The following is a 23,301-nucleotide window of genomic DNA, read 5'->3' as shown; positions in this document are numbered from 1 at the left end:
ATGACCCCGACGGGACCCCGAACGGATACCGAAAACCATCTCGAAATGATGCCGGAAGGTATCCCAAATTATTCCGAAATAGTCCCGAAATCACCCCGACGGGATCCCGAAAACCATCCAGAAAGGATGCCGGAACGGACCCCAAATGGTCCCGAAAAAGTCCCGAAATGACCCCACGGGATCCCGGACGGATACCGAAAACCATCCAGAAATGATGCAGGAAAGGTCCCCAAATTATCCCCTAATAGTCCCGAAATGGCACTGATGGAATCCCGGACGGATCCCGAAAACCATCCAGAAATGATGCCGAAAGGGTCCACAAATGATCCCGTATTAGTCGCGAAAAAGTCCCTAAATGACCCCGACGGGAGCCCGGACGGATCCCCAAAACCATCTAGAAATGATGCCGGAAGGTACCCCAAATGATCCCGAAAAAGTCCTGAAATGATCCCGACCCCGATGGGATCCCGGACGGATCCAGTAAACCATCCAGAAATGATGCCGAAAGGGCCCCCAAATGATCCTGTATTAGTCGAGAAAAAGTTCCGAAATGACCCCGACGGGATCCCGGACGGATCCCGAAAACCATATATAAATGATAGCCGGAGGGTACCCCAAATGATGCCGAAATAGTCCCGAAATGACACCGACGGGATCCCTGACGGATCCCGAAAACCATCCAGAAATGATGCCGGAAGAGACACCAAATGATCCCGCAAAAGTCCTGAAATGATCCCGACCCCGATGGGATCCCGGACGGATCCAGTAAACCATCCAGAAATGATGCCGAAAGGGTCCACAAATGATCCCGTATTAGTCGCGAAAAAGTCCCTAAATGACCCCGACAGGATCCCGGACGGATCCCGAAAACCATCCAGAAATGATGCCGGAAGAGACCCTAAATAGTCCCGAAATGACCCCACGGGATCCCGGACGGATACCGAAAAACATCCAGAAATGATGCCGGTTGGTATCCCGAAATAGTCCCGAAAAGACCCTGACGGGATCCCGGACGGATCCCGAAAACCATCCAGAAATGATGCCGAAAGGGTATCCAAATGATCCCGTATTAGTCGAGAAAAAGTCACAAAATGACCCCGACGGGATCCCAAAAACCATCCAGAAATGATGCCAGAAGATACCCCTAATGATCACGAAATGGCCTCGACGGGATCCCGGACAGATCCCTAAAACCATCCAGGAATGATTACAGAAGGGACCCAAAATAACCCCGAAAAAGTCCCGTAGTGATTCCAGAAACCATAAAGAATTTATCTCTCAAAGGTAGGCAAATGATCCCGAAAATACCCCGACGGGATGCGGGACGGATCCCGAAACCCATCCAGAAATGATGCCGGAAGGGTTCCCAAATGATCGCGAAATAGCCCCGAAATTATCCCGGAATAGTCCCGAAAATGTCCCAAAATAACCCCGACGGGATCCCGGACGGATCCCGAAAACTATACAGAAATTATCTCGGAAGGGTCCCGAAATGACCCCGGTGGGATCCTTGGCGGATCCCGAAAACCATCCAGAAATGATCCCGGAAGGGTCTCGATATGACCCTAACGGGATTACAAATAAAGTGAAGCTAATTATAAAACCGCAGCAGGCGCGTTGGAGCGAATGAAGAGTTACATAAAAACATACAAGTAAAGCTAATAAAAGCGTGCTAATAAAAACAATTGAAGGAGGGCGGATGGCGGGAGGAGAAGGAGAGGACCACTGATCGTCTTTCCAAAATTGTTTAGATCTCGATCTGTATGAGCAAGATGCCAAAAATTATTGATTTACGAGAAAACTTACATTGAGTTGTAACAATTTATAGATTTTGCACCAGAGCGGAAAAGCAGGGGGGGGGGGTGGTGGTTTCACTGCTCATTTTGTAAGCCCTCGACTTATTTGACCCATTGAGTTTGTAATATTGGTGAAGGTCAGTATACGTGTTATAATGTGTAAAAATTATTAAAAAGTAATTATTCGATGGGGTCGTGGGACCCGGCCCCCCTTTCCATGTTGGAAGAAAATTTCGCCAGTATACTATTGTCTGTGTCCCAAATTTCATCAAAATCCGTGAAGCCGTTCTGGCGTGATTCAGTCACATATACGAAAAAATACAATAATTAAATTATAACTGTTCCTAGGGGGCGGCGACCACACCCCTTTTGAAAAATATATAGCTAGTAGATCCTTCTAGACTATGTATAATTTTCTTTAATCGGGTTTCCAGTCAAAATAATCAGAAAAACGCCTTTATAATTTTATTGCCGACGTTTCGACCGTTTATTGTGGTCTTCTTCAGGGCCTAGTTACAATTTTAAAGAAATTAAAATAACTCAATTTAGTTTCGCAGTTCTATAGAATTAAATTTACATATATATATATGGACATTCGATTGACAAAACAATTCTTACTTAAAAATCTCTGCGTTCTTCTTCGTCAGGTTTTCTTTATATATATGTGTTTCGAAATAAAACATAGTCACTTTAATACTCAATTAAAGGGAACGGAAATTATTTTACAATTTAAAAATTACTATTTTCAATACACAAACCACAATTTATACTTCAAACTCTAATTTGTATGTAAGTACATATGTATACATATTTGACGTTTGTTGATCACCGGCGAATTCATGCTTGATGGGTTATTGCAGTTTCATTTTAGTATACACGCATAGATGTCGCTAATATTTCTTGCTTCTATACTTCTTTTGTTTACACATTGTTTGTCTGCTTTTATGTGTATTTCTTCCAGAAGCATTCTCTTTTGCCAGTTTGTTTCTCTTGCTATTACTTTGGCATTATCAAAATCAAATTTGTGCCCAAAAGTAATGGCATGGTGAGCAAGAGCGCTTTTTTTGTTCGTTTGTTTTCAACATCTTTGCTGTGTTGTCCCAATCGTTTGTATAGTTGTTGTGATGTGGTGCCTATATAGCTTTTCTTACGTTGGCAGTCAACGCAGTCAATTTTGTATACAATGTTCTTTTGTTTTTTTGTTGGGATGTTATCTTTTATTGTTTTGTATAGCTTCCCTACGTTGTTTCTGTTCTTGAAGGCAAACCGTATGTTGTTTGTGTACGCTTTGAGTTTTTTAGTTATCTTCTGGGTTATGTTTTGGTAATATGATATTGAAAAAGTTTTTATGTCTGTTTGTTGTTGTTGGTTGTTGGTACTGATTTGGGTATTTGACGTATTAGTGTTGTTGTTTTGTGCTTGATACTTGTTGAGTAGCCTGTATATCAATTTCTTTGGGTAATCATTACCTTTTAGAATATCTACAATTATCTTTTTGTTTTTGCAATGATATTTTGGATCGCTGATGCTATATATTCTGTTTATTAACCCTTTGGCGGTGCTAATTTTTTGTGACAGTGGGTGGATAGACATATAATTTAATATGCGACCCGAAGATACTGGTTTTCGATACCAGTCCGTGTTAAAACTTCCGTCTTCAGTATTCCTATAAATGGTCATATCCAGGAACGGTAGTATGTTATCATGTTCCTGTTCATATGTGAAATCGATTCCCTTCTCTGTATCGTTAAAAATTCCAAATACCGACGGGAAGATGCCTTCTGGTATTACCAAGTATAAGTCGTCTACGTATTTTTTTATAATGGTTATGTTAAAGCCTAGTTGTTCATTTACTTTTTTAATGGCTCGCTGCAACACGTTATCCATTAGAATTTCTACCAATATACAGCTTATGGGTGAGCCCATTGGACAACCATGCTTTTGGGAATAAAATTTCCCGTCGAATTGGAAGTAGGCGTTCTTTGTACAGATGGATATCATTTCTATAAACTCGCTTTGTGACATATTGGTACATCTTTGTATGTCATTCCAACGTTCGATAAGTGCTTTTAGAATGGAGTCTACCGACGCATTGGTGAACAAGCTTTTTACATCAAACGACACCTGTATTTGGCCTCGTTGGTGTGTTTGTGCTGTGATGAAGGTTTTAAAATCATATGAGTTGCGTAGGTGGTACTGAGACTTTGGTATATTTTCCAGAATTGTTGCTGCATATTTTGATAATGCCGTTGTTGGTCCATCGCAGTCAGCGGAGATTGGCCTGAGTGGCATTGGGGTTGTATTTTTGTGATGCTTTGGTAAAAAATACATTCTAGGCGGTGTTGCATTGTATGTTATAAGTTTTCTTTTGGTTAGTACGTCTATCTTTCCTTTCACGAACAGCGTATTTACAAAATTGTTGTTTTTCTTTTGAATTTTGTTTGTTGGATCGGGTATTACTTGATATGTATTAGCATCGTTTAGCATTTCATTAGCAACGTTTAAAAGTTCATTTTTGTTCATAAAAACTGCTTTGTTGCCTTTGTCTGACCTAGTACAAATTATTTCGGGATTATTTTTGAAAAAATTTATGCAGCTTTTTTGCTTTCGTATTAGAAATATTTCCAGACTAGATGCTTTTGACGTTGTTTTTGAATACGATATTGTTTGTGCTACTGTCTGTCTGATTTCATTTCTGTCTTGTGGTTCTATGCAGTTCTGTATGATATACTCTACTTCGGCTACGATTTCTTTGGATGGTAATTCTTTTGGCGTTGTTGGTAAGCCAAACTTAGGTCCTAAGCCCATTAGAAGTACTACGTCGTTGGGTATGTTTACGTCTGTTGCGTTGTAGGTAAAGTTTGTTGTGTCGGATGTGATATGGGTTTGTATTTGGGTTGATTCTAAACGGGCGTATTTTGCGTTTAAGTTCTGGATGGTAGTTGCGTGTCTGTTGTCGTAGCTTGTTTCTTGAGTTTGGAAGAACTCGTTGGTGTTCGCCACACCGCTGGATTGGATGGTTGATTTCAGCTTACTTATTTCTTCTTCGAGTTGGTTGATTTTCCAGAAGGAGATTTTGATTTCAACGTTTAGTATTTTTCTTCGGAAGTCTGAGATCAAATTACCAATTTCTCTGTTGTATGGTGTGTTTTCCTCCAAACTTTGGAAAAGGCAATTGACATTGTTTAGAATGTGTTTTGGTATTATGTTATTTTTCCGACATTTCAATAGAAAGAATTTCCGTGCTCTTAATTTTGCCAGTTTAATGTTGTTAGTAGCGAACGCTTTGAAAGTTGTTTTAATTTCTTCGCCATACTTTATACCTATGTTGTCAAAAAATGCATTTCGCTGTGTTACCCGCGCAATATTCATGTTGATACTACCGACTGTTTTGTTTTTATGTATAATTTTCTTTAATCGGGTTTCCAGTTCTAGACTATTGGCTATATGTGTGCAAAATTTCATCCAAATCCGTCCAGCCGTTCTTGCGTGATTGAGTCACAAAGACAAACGTCTGGACAAACATCCAAACTTTCCCATTTATAATATATTAGCCTTTACCCGCGGCCCGTCCGCAAGGAGAAAATGAAATATATGGGTTATTCACGTTAGCCTGCTTATCAAGTTATCTGTATAAAAATTTGTTTCTGTCTAATGCATTTTATATTTCTAATTGAGTAAAAAAAGAACTAAATGAGCTGATAACCTCACAGGATCCCCAAATTATCCATAAAACGCCACGAAATGACCCCGACGATATCGCGGACGGATCCCTAAAACCATCCAGAATGACCCTGACGGGCTCGCGGACGGATCCATCCAGAAATGATCCCGAAAGGGCCCCCAATGATCCCGTATTAGTCGTGAAAAGATCCCAAAATGACCCCGACTAGATCCCGGACGGATCTCGAAAACCATCCAGAAATGATGCCGGAAGATACCCCTAATGATCCCGAAATGGCCCCGACGCGATCCCGGACGGATCCCTAAAACCGTCCAGGAATGATTACGGAAAGGACCCAAAATGACCCCGAAAAAGTCCCGTAGTGATCCCGGAAACCGTAAAGAATTTATCTCTCAAAGGTAAGCAAATTATCCTGAAAATACCCCGACGGGATGCCGGACGGATCCCGAAACCCATCCAGAAATTATGCCGGAAGGGTCCCCAAATGATCGCGAAATAGTTCCGAAATTATCCCGGAATAGTCCCGGAAAGGTCCCAAAAAAACCCGGACGGATCCTATATAAACTATACACAAATTATCTCGGAAGGGTCCCAAAATGATCCCGAAATAGTCCCGAAAAAGTCCCGAAATGACCCCGGCGGGATCCCGAAAACCATCCAGAAATTATCCCGGAAGGGTCTCGATATGACCCTAACGGGATTACAAATAAGGCGAAGCTAATTATAAAACCATTTTAATAAGGCAGCAGGCGCGTTGGAGCGAATGCAGAGTTCCATAGAAACATAGAGGTAAAGCTAATAAAAGCGTGCTAATAAAAACAATTGAAGGAGAGCGGATGGCGGGAGGAGGAGAGGACCACTGATCGTTTTTCCAAAATTGTTTAGATCTCGATCTGTATGTGCCAGATTGAGATTTTGAGATTTATATTGAGTTATAACAATTTATAGATTTTACACCAGTGGGTGAGAGAAGGGGGGTGGGGGGCGGGGGACCGACGGAGGGTGTCACTACTCATTTTGTAAGCCCACAACTTACTTGACCTACTGAGTTGTAATATTGGTGAAGGACAGTAAAGGTAAAGTTATAATGTGTAAAAATTATTAAAAAGTAATTGTTCGAAAGGGGTCGTGGGATCTCTACCCCCCTTTCCATGCTCGAAAAAAATTTCGCTAGTAGACTATTGTCTGTGTCCCAAATTTCATCAAAATCCGTGTAGCTGTTCTGGCGTGATTCAGTCACAAAGACGGAAAAATACAATAATTAAATTATAACTGTTCCTAGGGGGCGGGGAACTTCCTTCCCTTTTCAAAAAAATATAGCCAGTAGATCCTTCTAGACTATTGGCTATATGTGTGCAAAATTTCATCCAAATCGGTCCAGCCGTTCTTGCGTGATTGAGTCACAAAGACAAACTTCTGGACAAACATCCAAACTTTCCTATTTATAATATATATTAGATTAGATTAGATTGTGACGAATATTAGCAACGCTAAGGAATACTATCATCTCTAAGCCAATACTAAGCAGTGACTTGTATGCACATCAACAAGTCAATCATTATGTCTATAGATATGTCCATACAAGCAGCGGAGAGCACAAACACATGCATATATCTGAGATACTCCCAAAAGTAGGCAATCATCGGTGGAAGTATCTCTCACATATACACGCGCATATGAGAAGCTATAACGTGCATCTCTAGTCATGTTATAGCTGGTAATTTTATAGCTGGTAAATAAGTAGCAAATTCTAGAAATAGAAACGCCTAGAAATATGTCAACGAGGAAACCAAAAAGTATAAAAGCAGCACCAGCTGAGGCACGACGAATCAGTTTGATTTAAGCACGCTATCTGTTGAGCAGTAGAAGTGTTATTGTGAAGTACTTTAATAAAGGCCATTTTGCTTTATTGAATAGTGGAGTTATTTATTCAACAGTTTAGTGATTCGAACGTTAGTAGAAGGTTGCAAATAAGCGGAATTGCACTAAATTCGTTACAATTGGTGTCAGAAGAGTAATTGTTGAATAAATTCCAGAGATGCAGAGCGCAACAAGGACATGGCGAAGTTAAGTGAATTAATGATCCAGCAATTAAAAAAGCGATATACCAGCCGCACAGACGGTTTAGATAAAGTTTAACTAAATTTTAACTGCCATCCCCAATGGGCAAATGAGAAGATATCGTTAAACTACTCATAGAAGAAAAAGAGATAGAAGAAAAATCTTACAAATGTATTAATAAAAATACAAAAGTTAAGGCAGAAACAGGAGTAAAGCATCTTAAAATAATAGCATTTGACAAAATAGGAAAAATAATTCAACGGTTAAATGGTAAACTAGACGGCAATCGAAAAGACCAAGCATATCAAATTTTTTCCAGCATTAGAGACAAATTGGTGTCCTCACTGGCAAGATATGATATAGAATTCATAGTACCAACGAGTTTCGAAATAGAAATAGACTATAGCACATTCCTTCTGGAGTCAGCATACGATTTAGAAGAGGAACCAAAAGTAGAACAAAAAGAAGAAGAAAAACAGGAACAAAAGGAAATTTTAGCAGAGACGCCAAACTACCAAGAAGAAAATATTGATAATAAAAATAATGACACTTTAATCCCATCTAGAATAGGAAATGAGGATAAGCAAAAATTTCTCAGTAACATAGAGAAAGGCAATATCATAAATAATAAGAAATTAATAATACACAAAAATAGACTTAAATTAGTAGAATAAGAAAATTTTCAACCTACAAGCACAAAATACAAAAGTAGAATTAATTCATACTTAACTAAATAAAAATAGAATGCTCATGCATTCTCCAAATGCATAACAGATGTCTGCTTTGAGTACTAATAAAATTAGTGCACTTAGTCATGAGCCAAAAAATTGTGTCTTACTGCCCGATTTCTTAGAGTTACCGGTAAAATAGTTCCCAGAACATTATGTAACCGGAATTCGTTACCAGTTGTTTTATTCGCGATTCTGGCTAAAGTGGAAACGCTGTCATCACCGAAAAACTCACCAGTGTCTGTGGTGAAATTTAAAAGTTGGTTTTCTTCGCTTTACCCATGGCGGAACGATACAAGGTGGCAGCATGGGACAGCTGAATATAAACTTTTTTTATTTAATTTGATTCATCAACTTCCGGCGCAGTACGATTTTGACATCGAATTTACAAAAACGAAGTACATGGAATTTTTATTTATGTTTGTAGGTATGTCACCATGATGCCACCGTGTATGGTTCCGCCATGGCTTTACCGAAAATGTGTCACTCGTAGATACGATGTTAACGAATAAACGGGACGATGTGTATATACATATGTGCATACATGCATACGTTTTTACATAGCTATATTGTAATATATACTGTGAAAGTACATGGAAACAAATATGTATAGCAAGAGGCAACACTTTTTTACTATTATGTTTACTTATTTGGGCTCACAATTCTTTATTTTTCAGTATTGCCCTTTTCTAAACAACAGCTTTTGTGTGGTTACATCGATGTTACCACCTATTTTAGTGGGTAAACAATTATCCGGCTACTTTCGTGGGCAGAATACCAAAAGGGTACAAAAGTTACCACATGAAGAAAGTTGCCGTGGTGAAGAAAGTTGTTACCACATTAGAATCAGGCTGTAAATGTGTACTTAGTTAAGTACAGACAAATACTATGAGTGACTAGCGCATAAAATAGAAAATACATACGAGTGCCCCGCAACACATATGTCCCATACATATATGACATTGTTGAGTATAAACTGAAATCATAGTCGCTTTAACTCAGTAGCATGTTGGTTTCGTGTGTAACACACTGTATACTTCGTTTATTATCGGTTTTTCTTTAGCGCTGTATTCAGTTTAGTTTCGTGTACATCGTTGTGTTGTGTTGCTAGCGTCAGAAGACTGATATGACTATATTCATTTTATTGTACTGTTAGTCATATTGATTCAAATTAGTGTTTTCGCATAACACTGTTGGCTTTCTTGCTCAATAAGACAATTGAGTACTGAACTGCTTCGTGGCTTATGAGCGGTTATTCATTTTACGACGGATGACTATTTAAATTTGTTTTAGTAGATATAAGTGCTTAATATTCTTTGTTTGTGTACGCACTAATACTAATTTTTTGGTCAGTCCACTAATAACCTTAAAACATTTATAATTGCAGCTCACTGATGCATAAGCATTCTGAAAAAAAGGGAGATGTAGTCTAAACAGCCAACAATTTAATGCCAAATATTTAAATCAGTCTAATATGCTACCCTGATACAAAAATAGTCTAAATGTTCATCAACACATAAATATGCATTTGATAATTATTGCTGACATATCCAGTCACACGATTTAATACAGGTGTGTGTACAACACACAACCAAACAAATTTGAATTCCAGCAAATTTGCAAACATTGCATTTCCCACAGAAGTCACAGCTCAACACAGATGTGTAGGTACATATTTTGTATCGAGTTGTATGTAGGTATGTAATTATGTATGCTTAAGGTAGATATGCATGTAAGTATGTATGCTTAAATGTAAATATGTATGTAAGAATATGTTTAGAATAATTTAATATAAATAAGCTGACATATTTGAATAAAGAGACATTCAGAATTCGCTCACTGATGTCAAAACTCATTTACCTGCGTTTAATATTTTATAATACACGCGTATATGAGAAGCTATAACGTTCATCTGTAGTTATGTTATAGCTGGTAAATAAGTAGCAAATTCTAGAAATAGAATCGCCTAGAAATATGTCAACGAGGAAACCAAAAAGTATAAAAGCAGCACCAGCTGAGGCACGACGAATCAGTTTGATTTAAGCACGCTATCTGTTGAGAAGTAGAAGTGTTATTGTGAAGTACTTTAATAAAGGCCGGCGGCCACCGTGGTGTGATGGTAGCGTGCTCCGCCTACCACACCGTATGCCCTGGGTTCACACCCCGGGCAAAGCAACATCAAAATTTTAGAAATAAGGTTTTTCAATTAGAAGAAAATGTTTCTAGGCGGGGTCGCCCCTCGGCAGTGTTTGGCAAGCGCTCCGGGTGTATTTCTGCCATGAAAAGCTCTCAGTGAAAACGCATCTGCCTTGCAGATGCCGTTCGGAGTCGGCATAAAACATGTAGGTCCCGTCCGGCCAATTTGTAGGGAAAAGCAAGAGGAGCACGACGCAAATTGGAAGAAAAGCTCGGCCTTAGATCTCTTCGGGGTTATCGCGCCTTACATTTATTTTTTTTAATAAAGGCCATTTTGCATTATTGAATAGTGGAGTTATTTATTCAACAGTTTAGTGATTTAAACGTTAGTAGAAGGTTGCAAATAAGCGGAATTGCACTAAATTCGTTACAATATATTAGATTAGATATTAGATTAGATTAAGATGGATTGAGTGCGATCAACTTGCCCGAAATATTGTCATATCCAGTTCAAGGTTTAAGCATTTAAGATCCATAAAGTTATATTGCCGTCACCCTGCAAGGCACTAGACTGATTGAAACTAAAAATCCAACTTTAATACTGTGTGCTGAAACATGTACCACGAATTTAAGAACGAATCAGGAGTTGAGCATAGAAACTTATAACCTAGCAGATGTGATTCACATAGTAGGCATACTGGTGGTGTTCTGGTGTATGTGCATGATTCCATAGAATATAAAAAAAAAAAAAAAATGTAAGGCGCGATAACCTCCGAAGAGATCTAAGGCCGAGCTTCTCTTCCAATTTGCGTCGCGCTCCTCTTGATTTTCCTTATCCATAGAATGTAGCATTAAGTATAATAAAGCAATAGCTAAAAATATGTGGTGTATTTTTATAAAATTGAAGCACTTTAATGGCAAATCGGTGTGGTTTATCACTCACCGAGTACAAGCGATGCGGATTTCATAAACAACTTACGTACCGTCTCAGGTAGTACTAGTGAGCTGTCTGTAAATAACATTCTTGTAGGCGAATTTAATATTAATTTAAATAATACATATGTCAACATATAGCATACAATTAGTTGAACTTTTTAAATCATACTGTATGTATCAAACAATTGATTTTGATACTCGTATAACCGATGTATCTAAAACAAAAATTGATTTACTTTTTTCGAATACTAAAGACATAGTGTGTGAAAATTTAGATGATGACCAAATTTCCGATCACGAAACAATACAATTTTAAAATAAAAAGAAGCCCTAAATTTAGAATGAGAAGCCATATAAAAATTACGCCATTCGAGTACTATAATATTGAATCACTTACAAATCAATTGCGCATATGTGATTTTACCAATTTTCACAGAGTAAGTTTGGATAATAAAGTCTGGATCATTAATACCAATATTTTGAGTGTTATGCAAATCTAATTTATGAAAAAGTAAGGAAGGCTAAGTTCGGGTGTAACCGAACATTACATACTCAGCTGCCAAATTACAGCTAGCAAAACTGTTAAAATACCTTCTTTTGTCCAGAATTTTACTAATTTTCTATTCTGCGTCATAAGGTCAACCCACCTACAAAGTTTCATCACTTTTCCGTCTTTGGTAATGAATTATCGCACTTTTTCGGTATTTCGAAATTTTGAATACCGAAAAAGTGGGCGTGGTTTTAGTCCGATTTCGTTCATTTTAAATAGAGATCTGAGATGAGTGCCCAGGAACTTACATACCAAATTTCATTAAGATTCCTCAAAGTTTACTCAAGTTATCGTGTTTACGGGCAGACGGACGGACGGACATGGCTAAATGAATTTCTTTTTTCGCCCAGATCTTTTTGATATATAGAAGTCTATATCTATCTCGATTAGTTTATGCCGTTACGGGGTACCGTTATGCGAACAAAATTAATATACTCTTTGAGCTCTGCTCAGCTGAGTATAATTAATGAATAAATGGTATGACAATGAGTTAGCCAATATGAATAAGTATAAATTTGAATTGTATAAACTGGCGCAAACTTCAGGAGAATGGGATGAGTACAGAAACATAAAAAAATACAAAGAGCTTGTGAAAATTAAAAAAAAATCAAACATATGGAACATAAAATAAATAGTAATAGGCATGATTGTAAAATGATGTGGAAACATTTGAAACAGGCAATAAGTATGGGAAAGGAAACTTCATCAATCAAGAAAATAGTAATAAACGGTTTAATATATTGTAACGAATTTTGGGAAATTCCGCTTATTTGCAACCTTCTGCTAATTTTCGAATCACTAAACTGTTGAATAAATAACTCCAATATTCAATAATGCAAGATGGTATTTATTAGACTACTTTCACAATAACACTTCTACTTCTCAACAGATAGCGTGCTTAAATCAAACTGATTACTGATTCTCAGCTTTACCTCCTTTTATACTCTGTGATTTCCCCTTTAGCATACTTCTTGGCGATTCTAGAATTAACTTAGTTACCAGCTATAAAATTTCCAGCTATAACTACAGATGCACGTTATAGCTTCTCATATGCGCGTGTATATGTGAGTGATACTTGCACAAATGGTGGCCTACTTTTGTGAGCATCTCAGATAAGATATATGCATGTGTTTTTGCGTTTCTCCCCGCTGCGTGTACGTACTTATGCGTCGACATAATGATTGATTCGTTTATGTAGATACAAGTGACTGCTTGTGGTATTGTTTTGTGGCTTTATTTACTTAGTATCAGATTAGTGATGTATCACTTAGTGTCACTAATATTCATCACACTGCCCTCCACCTAAGTCTGATCGTCCGGATCAGACAAATCTCTCGATTTACCCGCTGCTAGCCTCTCCAAATGAACCACCCTTCTATTTCGTGGTTTCTCAATTGTTTGTATGCGGTAGCTGACATCACTGATCCTCTTCACAACTCTGCACAGGCCTTCCCAACTGCACCAAAATTTGGATGGAACACCTTTCCGCCGGTGAGCGTTGTATAGCAGTACCAAATCCCCCTCCAAGAAACCTTCCGAATTATAGTTCTTGTCGTACCTCTGTTTCATTCTACTACTCATTACCCTGGGGCGTTCCCTCACACTATGTTCTTTGGCCAATGAACTACTTCGCAGAGCTTGCGCTTGACGGATTGGCTTCACGTAATCAGTATCGTTCCCACGTTTCACAACAGTAGCGCGCCCTGGCTTGAAACTACCCTCGAATTCATTCTGGGAAATTCTTTCCTTCGTTTTTGTGCGCCCATTTGGTTTTGTCAATGCCAGTGTTTCTCTCGCAGGTACTTTTGATTTCGCTTTATTTGACCCATTCGATCCATCAACCTTTACCTTTGACTTTCGTGATCTTTGTCGAGTCTTCTCCACCAGCACTCGATTCCTGCTGAACCCTTTCTTCAAGCTAAAGTTAAGTGGTATATCCTGGTTCTTATAGCGCATATTCCTTCTTTGCATGTCGATCCCGATGTCATGGTCAACTAAGAAGTCCACTCCCAATATGACTTCATCAACAATCTCCGCCACAATGAATTTGTGTAGAACCATGACCTTCCCAATTAAGAACACAGATCACTTCTCCCTGGACTTGGTTATACTCGCCAGTGACCGTACGCAACCTTGCCCCAGGTAATGGCTTTACTCTCCTATTGACCAAATCAGATCGGATTAAGGAATGAGATGCGCCCGTATCTACAGTCAGTACATGTTCTTTGCCATCCACATTCCCTCTGACGGTAAGACTGCTTGATTTCCTTCCAATTTGCGACACAGATATCACAGGACATTCAATAGCTGGAGCTAGCTTTCGATCTCTACATTTTACTCGCTCTTGCTCATCCCCTCCAGCTTTGTTATTAAGACCACCCATGCTGAAACTACCAGGACCGGTTCTGCAATGACGAGCAATGTGACCTGGGTTACCGCACTTGAAACACTTCATAACTCCGTCATTTTTCTGTTGTGATATCTTCAGCGCCTCCAATATTGTGTTCACCCAGTCTGACCATTCACATGATTCATTCACCATCCACACGGCGTGCTTTGAAAACTGTCTTACACAGACGCGACGCTGTTTCCTGAATCAATGCATGTGATACCATTTCTGCAAATGTTGGCTTTGGGTTTGCGTATATAGGTCGCTTTATTTCGACGTCCCGTATGCCATTTATAAAGCTCTGAATCTTTACCCTTTCAGTGTATTCCACAGGTGCGTCCGCATTTGCCAAATGAGCCAACCTTTCAACATCCGAAGCAAACTCCTGCAATGTCTCATTTGCTTTTTGGTAACGGTTTTGCAACTCTATTTTGTATATCTGTTTTCTATGCTCGCTTCCATTACGTCTCTCGACAGCGGCCATTAATGCTTCATAACTGTTCCGTTCGTACTCTGGAATCGTCTGTAAGATTTCCGCTGCAGGCCCTTTCAATGCCACGAACAGTGCAACAACTTTATTTTCAGTATTCCAGTATTCCAGTTCACTGCTGATGTCTTCTCAAATTGAAGCTTAAAGACCTGGAAAGGAACAGAGCCGCCAAAAGATGGACTTTTACCTTCGGATTGCTTGCTGAAACAGCTGGGCGATTTAGTTGTAACTGCTCCGTACGACCTTTTAAATCATCTAGTTTTGATGATACCTGTTCCAAAATTTCTGCCGACTTCTCAGATATACGTGCCTCTTGCGCTTCCAATTGAGATACCATATATGTCTTATGGTCTTCCAGTTGAGATGACACTTGTGACGACGTTTCTGAAATACGTGCCTCCTGTGATTCCAGTTGGGATGCTATATATGTCTTCTGTTCTTCCAGTTGAGTTTCCATCTTGGATGCCATATACATACGTCTGCTGTGATTCCAGTTGAGTTTCCATCTTGGATGTTATACGTATCTCCTGTGATTCCAGTTGAGATGCCATTCTCGATGTTTGAGCAGATATTGTAGCCAAAATCATGTTCAAGTCTGTGCTCGTAACTGTCTGCGATGTCTCGTCCCCATCAGGATGAAAGACATCATCATCACATTAATTCCTTCCGACTCCATAGCGTCTCGTAGCCGTACTTGAAGTTGATCTTATTGCCGGTTGTATTCAATCCACGGCTCTCCAACTCCTTCAGTTGCTGGATTCTTAATTCACTCAACTTTGCCATGTCCAATTTGTATTCGCAATCTTCGGAATTTATTCAACAATTTCTATTCTGACACTAATTGTAGAGAATTTTGGGAAATTCCGCTTATTTGCAACCTCCTGCTAACGTTCGAATCACTAAACTGTTGAATAAATAACTCCAATATTCAATAATGCAAAATGGTCTTTATTAGACTACTTTCACAATAACACTTCTACTTCTCAACAGATAGCGTACTTAAATCAAATTAATTACTGATTCTCAGCTTTACCTCCTTTTATAAATCACAGAGATTTCCTCGTTCGCATACTTCTGGGCGTTTCTAGAATTTAACTTAGTTACCAGCTATAAAATTACTAGCTATAACTACAGATGCACGTTATAGCTTCTCATATGCGCGTGTATGTGTTAGTGATACTTGCACAAATGATTGCCTACTTTTGTGAGCATCTCAGATAAGATATATGCATGTGTTTGTGCGTTTCTCCCCGCTGCGTGTACGTACATATGTGTAGACATAATGATTGATTCGTTTATGTAGATACAAGTGACTGCCTGTGTTATTGTTGTTGTGGCTTTATTTACTTAGTATCAGATTAGTGATGTGAGTGTCACTTAGTGTCACTAATATTCGTCACAATATGATAATGAATCGGAAATTGCCAACAATTTAAATAAATATGTTGTAGATATCATTCAAGAGGTTTGTAGTAATATACAAGTATTTGATAGAAATGCCAATATATCTAATCTAACTAATTGTGTTTTTAAATTTGTCCAAGTTAGTACGGATGGCGTCGTAAAAATTGTCAGTAAGTTTAAAGCCAAAAGAGGTGGAAAAATTGTGATCAGATGGTGTTGTGAAAGATGTAATACCATATTTAGGTTTTTTCTATTCTCAAATTATAAATGAAAGTTTAAGCAATGGCATATTTCCAACCATTTGGAAAACCTCGACTATAGTCCCAATAGAAAAAGTCGCAAATACTATTAAAGCAGAGGAGCTGCGACCAATAAATACATTGGCCAGAGATGAGAAAATTTTAGAGCTGGCGGTTAAAAATCAATTAGTTCAATATTTAGAAAACCTAATCTAACCTATACTTCAACAATCAGGATTTCGACAGAATTATTCTTGCGAAACAGCTTTAAACATGGTTATAGCTGAATGGAAAGAAAAACTTAATAACAAAAAGTCGATCATTGCAGTTTTCATTAATCTCAAAAGAGCCTTTGAAACTATTGATCAGAAAATATTATTAGAAAAATTATCAAGCATTGGTATTAAAGACATTGAATTAGATTGGTTTGATAATTCCTGAAAAAATCGTAAGCAAAGAACAATAATTGGTTCAACATTATCGGACGAAGTTGACGTTAAGATTGGTTTACGCCAAGGCTCTGTGCTAGCCCCAATTTTATTTAATATTTATATTAATGATATTAAGTGTATATTGAATTTAGTACCTTAAAACTATTTGCGGATGATGCGGTAGGAATGAACATGAATGAGGAGAACTACAAAGTGATTTAGATGCTCTCTATATTTGGCTGTGAGATTACAGACTAAAACTTAATATTGAAAAAACTAAATGTATGGTAATAACAAGGAAGAATATTGCTCATTTTGAAACTATTAAAATAAATAATACTAAAATTTAAAAGGTGCAGACGATTAAATATCTCGGCATTCAAATAGATTGCAAAGTAAAATTTGATGCCCATGTTGATTATATAACAGGTAAGATAGCTAAAAAATTTATTTCATTAAAGAACCTGTAAAAACTTGAGTAGTTATTATAAAGCAAAAGTATATAGATCCATAATTGAGTCATACTTGATATTATTTTTCTCCTATTTTCTTTATCTTGAAAGATTCGCAAATCGAAAAAAATGCTGAATAAACATTATATTAGGTAAACGTTTTGAGACCCCCATTAAAGATATGGGGGAATCGGCCAAACTTTGGTTTTTTGGAGAAAAACATTTGTTTTTTGAAACATGGTATCACGCAAATATCTTTTTGTTAGAAACATTGAGGGGTAAATTGGAGCTATATTGCATCGCCGTTACTCGTCTTACATAATGCCTCAAAAAGATATAGTCCAAAGATCGAGCAAAATATATATAAATTGAGGTCGCAATGTTAAATATACATTTATTTCAACACTTCTGTACCGATTATATTGAAATTTTAACAAAATATGGAGATATATGCAGCTGTTAGCTATGTAAAATTTTTTTGATACACGAGACCCGGTTTTGTAGATATCGGTAAAAATATAAAACCGAATAACCGCCATATATTTTTTACTGCAAAGTTTGCAGCACATTTATTTTAACACCTTTCTACCGATTCTTTTGAAACTTTAAAAACATATAGATATGTGAACGAAGTATGTTTACGTAAAAAAGTTTTAATACCCGAGGTCCGGGTTTGGAGATATTGATAAAAATATAAACCCGGAAAACCATGAATTTTTTTACTTATTTAAACACTTCTTAACCGATTGTGTTGAAATTTTATCAGGATGTACATATCTATGTGGGGTATATTTAGGTAAAATTTTGTTGATACCCGAAACCCGGTTTTAGAGATATCGGCAAAAATATGAAACCGGGTAACCGTCAAATATTTCATTCCCCTTTGTTAATTTTTTCTCTACACCACAGTATACCAGCAATTGCCTCATCCTGGAATATTCACGCAAGGAAAGTTATTGATGTTTGTAAATGGGGCAAATATACGAAATGTTTTTTTTTTAATTTTTGTACCAAATTTGTGTTTCTTTTCATTTACTTTTAAATAAAACCTGGTTAAAAAAAAATTCTACACTTTTTGACGATTGCCAATTTTTGTCGGAAATTTCGTATATTTGCCCCATGTACAAACATCAATAACTTTCTTTGCGTGAATATCCCAAGATGAGGCAATTGATGGTATACCACTGTGGTGTGGAGAAAAAATTAATAAACGGGTATGAAGTGATAAAAGTAAAATTGTAGCTGTGCCCACAAAAAACATGCTCCTGAAAAAAATTTACGCAACCAAGTGCTTCCACTTTTCTGCCTCTACCTTCAAAACTGAAAGGGGCACATCGAATTTGAAGCCCCAGGTATTTTAAGTCCCTGATAGGCTATTATCGTTCATAATCCAAATTTCAATACTCAGTTGCCTCAAAAAGCTATAAGCAAAAAACTGTCTATATTGAAAATGACAAAAAAAAAAGTATAGCTACTTTGATTGATGATAGTTTTGAGTATTGGAGGGCACATTAATTTTGCTCATACTTTTAGAATCTCGGTCTCAAAAACAACATTCAGTTTAAATTTAATAGCGTTTCAGCGATGCCTCAAAATTTTATCGAAAATTTTATTGAAAAAGTGTAAAAATCGACGTTTTTAACGTTTCGAAGTTCTGCAAAAACTTACTATCAACTTTCTTGATTTCTAAAATCATCAGATCGGATAGTCAAAAGGTCAAACTTAATGTCCTTGTACCTTTCTGGCCTTAAGTTTTTTGCCCGTGTGTAAAACCCGAGTATCCAAAAAAACAAAAGTTTTTTGGATTTGCCCATATGCTACAAAGTTTGAATTGGATGAGCGTAAAACAGCAAATATTTTTCCACAGTATGAAATTTATATACAACATAAAAACCGGAAATTTGCCTGATTATCTAAAAACAAGTATTAAATTTAACTACGAGGTTCATGACATAAATACGAGGCAGAGAAATGATTTTAAACTACCTAATTACAAAACGGAGTCTGAAAAAAATTGTTTTTTACAAAGGGTTAAAATGCTTCAACGAATTACCTGCAAATATTAAGAATTGTGATAGTAACTTATTTAAGAGAAGATTATATGCTCACGCGAAATCAATGAATATAAAATAGATGTTATGATTCGAATGGATTTGTGTTACATGTTTCAAATTCAAATTCAAGTGCAATTTCATACATAGTACATATAGTACATATTGTTAAATAATGCAATACTATTTTTAAGTGTTGATATAGGCTCTAAGAGTCCTAATTAATAAAATAAATAAATAAAAAAGAAGCTAGGGTGCACGTGGGGCCTATCACCCAATCTCTCTTATCATGTATTTACGGCAATTGTGAAACCAATACTTTGCTATGGAGTACGTATACCAAAAAAGTTGAGGGGTATGCAGAGTATCAATGATTAGCATAACGGTAGCCCTAAAATTACCCCGACAACAAGGCTTAAGGCCTCGGGGCAGCTCGAGTGCAGGACATATGACCATAGCAGTATAGCGCTATCTGGTGATGGGAGCCACAATTGAGCCGGAGGGTTGGTTCCTGGGTGAATACACGTGTATACTGATGGTTCCAAATTAATGGAAGGAGTCGGGTCTGCTGTTTACTACGTCGACCGAGAAATAAGTAAATCCTACAGGCTGCCAAATTACTGCAGCGCCATTCAAGCAGAAATTTTAGCCGTGAAGAAAGCAGCAGAAATTCTGGAAGAAGCGTGATTAAACTGGAGCCGCGTCAATATATATATTGATATTCAGGCGGCGATTATGGCAATAATCCTACACAGTACTTCATTAAGAAGTGCTATGGAATGCAAAGAAGCATTGGAAAGACTTCGTCCAGGCCGGACCATACATCTGTACTGGGCTCCCGGACATAAAGGGATAGAAGGTACCAAAAGGCCGATGAGTTGGCAAAGAAGGGTGTAACACTCGCTGAAACGACAATGGGCCTCCCAATCAGTTTGGGAAAAATTAAAAGAATACAGGAGCTGCATATGATCCATCAAGCAGGAAAGGCGTGGACAAAAGCGCGGTGTTCGTGTCCTGGGCCCGCCAGGTCAAGGCTCTATTTATTAGGGGCGGCAGAGTTGCCAGATCTCGAGGCAGCGATTAAGCTAGGTCCTAAAAACGTCTAGTTTTTGTCAAGAGGACGGAGTTATTTTATAACATAAGTCCTGGTTCCTGATTGGGGCTCTTCCGTTTGGTCGTCAAAGAAATGTAAATGGTAACACTATGGACACATCAGTGAGGTCTTTATTGATCGGCCAGTTCAATCTAACCTAACTTATTAAAATTATTTTTTATAATAATGTAGAAAATTTCCATGTATGTTAGATAAGTGTTTTAAGAAAAATTTTGGAAAAATAAAGTTTTGTGTTTGATATCTGATCACAGATTTTCAAAGTGAAGATGGCTACAAAGTTGAATACCTTTAATTCGATACTCATATTGCCTTACGTCATTTATTATTTAAATTAAATGAATAATGGCACCTGACAATTCATTCGTATGTAGAAGAAGATCTTCAATGTTATGCACAAAAAGGCGTCCGATCTCTATGCCAGGAATTGCCCGGTGAACCCGTTCTTAAATTCCCTGAACTTGCAGAAGAGGAAAGCAACCTCCCCAGGGAGACGCGCGTCACTCTTGCTCAACCTCGATCTGGATACTGGAATAGGTTGAACTCTTACCTATCCAGAATCAACCCCGACATACATAATATATTTCCTGCTTATAGGATATCCCTCATGATGAATTTTGATTGTTGCAATGGTTATTTCGCACCAAAAAAATTTTCTTACCACAATGCTTCCAAATTCCCTAAAATGTATTTAAGTTATTTTCTTGTAAAATAACCATTATTTTCCGTCTCTAGAAAATAGTTAAGTATTTTTAAATCCTGAACATAATAAGAAAAATAGTATTTCAATTATTTTTAATCTTTGCAGATTGCATTCTTAACGGGTATGCTGTTGGGCAATGATCAAAATGTTCGCACATGGTTTGCTATTTATATACGTTCAAGCCAAAAAAGAAAAAGCGATGCTTTGAATTTAGTACGAGTCGAACTCCTACAACAATTACAACAAAATGTACAAAAGTCTCTCAATCCAAGCAGTGATGAAGATTATACTGTGCAAGGTGTGGTGTTAATGCGTTTGTATTGTGCTCTTCGGGGAATAGCTGGGCTCAAGTAAGTACAAACTCCTAGAAATATTTACAGTTGCTAACAAAATAATAGCAGTGCCAATTTTTAGCAAGTGATATCAATTATTTTCTTTGTTTCCTTCATAACGGAATAAAATCAGACAGGTGAAATCAGTAATCAGGAAACATTTTTGGTATTTTTTTTGCTTTTTTTCATAACCTTAGTAATTTAATGTACGGAAAAATTCCTAACTCGATATATCTTCACATTGAAAATATGTAGTGGAAATGGGAAGGTAAAGTAGAGGAAGTTTGGGGGAAGTCGGAAAAGTAAAGAGAACAAGAGAAAGATGGAGGGTGAGAGTAAAACTAAGAACAAGGGTAATGGTTTGAGACAAAGTAATTTTAACAGGGAGACTAAGAATAAGGATACAATTTAGAGCAATAGTGACAAGTACAAAGGGCAAAAAGCGGGAAGAGAGGAAATAAGAAAGGAGGTGGAGGAGAGACAGGTGGATAGATGAGAAAGTCCGAACAATGTCTGTTGGGTTTGATCATACGGCTGTAACAGTGCTATACGGCTGAGAGTATTACTTATTTCTCTAAACGTTTCCAGGGTTAGCCAGAGCTGTTTAAAATAAAGTTCTGGTAACCCAACGTTTTTTTGCCATCAGGTAAATATATAAGCCCTGATTTGATGAAGCGTCGTTGGTGTAAAACCTCAGCCTACCTCTTAACGCTTGGTTTACATCTATAATATAAAAATAAGTCGGGTTTTCCTTCTTGACGCACGAACCGATTTCCACGGTTTTGCATTCGTTGGAAAGGCCTCGGGCTCCGTGAGGGCAAAGAAAATTCAGGATCGACGAACAGGGTCTCAAGATATAGGCCAAAACGTGGACCCGGGTACCCGTAGAATGTGTTTATAGAATATGGATATCAAATGAAAGCTGTTGGTGAGTGCTTTGGTAGAGGGTAATTTTCATACCCCTGGGTGACTAGGGTCTCGAGATATTGGCCAATACGTGGACCCGGGTACCCCTGGAATGTGTTTATAGAATATGGATAACAAATGAAAGCTGTTGATGAATGCTTCAGTAAAGGGTAATTTTCATACCCCTGGGTGACTAGGGTCTCGAGATATAGGCCAAAACGTGGACCCAGGTACCCCTAGAATGTGTTTATAGGATATGGATATAAACAGCCCAATTCTAAACGAAAATTCCGTGCGAGTTTTTTCCCTTCTCCCATTCCTCGTATTCTAAATAAAAATTCCGTGAGAGTTTTTTCACTTCTCCCTTTCCTCGTATTCTGAACAATGTTCGAAAAAGCGGAAACCGGTTATGGGAGAAAAGTAGGTATTATGAATGTGAGTGAGAGAGAGATTTTTCCTTCATTTTAAAAGAAATTGTTCACTTGATAAGCTGAAAGGAACGCTTCATAAAAATGTAAGTAAATTGTATTTTTTGAATTGAAAATTACTTATTTTATTAGGTATGTAATAAATAAAATAATATTCTCTTATATTACTCTTGATTTCAGGTCTAAAAGTACAAATAAGCAACAGATAGAACTACTAATCGATTTGATGCAAAGTCATCCGGAAATTGCGCAAGGTTGTTTTAAAGGAGGCAAAGAAGCCTTACACAGATTTTGGCGTAAAGCTGAGGAAGAGCTGAACTCAGCGGACCACCAGAAAAATGCATTGCAGAATGGAAAAAGGTGCTTATTTTCATGAAAAAGTTGTATACATACAAGCTGACTAAAACTTATGTGTTCTAGGTGTGGGCTGATCAAAAAAAATACGTGCGTCAAAAAGCAGCGAACAACCATGA

General features: G+C 37.6%; 1 protein-coding gene across 1 annotated transcript in view; it reads left to right on the top strand.

Moving 5' to 3' along the window:
• Positions 1-23,301, top strand: part of IntS2 (integrator complex subunit 2) — a 124,679-nt gene that overhangs the window by 72,810 nt on the left and 28,568 nt on the right. The window contains exon 2 of the mRNA XM_067782376.1: positions 21,268-21,512. Within this exon, the coding sequence (XP_067638477.1) occupies positions 21,268-21,512 (245 nt within the window). The remainder of the gene's footprint in view (positions 1-21,267; positions 21,513-23,301) is intronic.

The sequence above is a fragment of the Eurosta solidaginis genome, chromosome 4, assembly GCF_040869045.1.
Source record: "Eurosta solidaginis isolate ZX-2024a chromosome 4, ASM4086904v1, whole genome shotgun sequence".
Classification (NCBI taxonomy): Eukaryota; Metazoa; Arthropoda; class Insecta; order Diptera; family Tephritidae; genus Eurosta; species Eurosta solidaginis.
The sequence above is the reverse complement of the archived record's forward strand: the minus strand, read 5'-3'. Positions and strand labels throughout refer to the sequence as shown.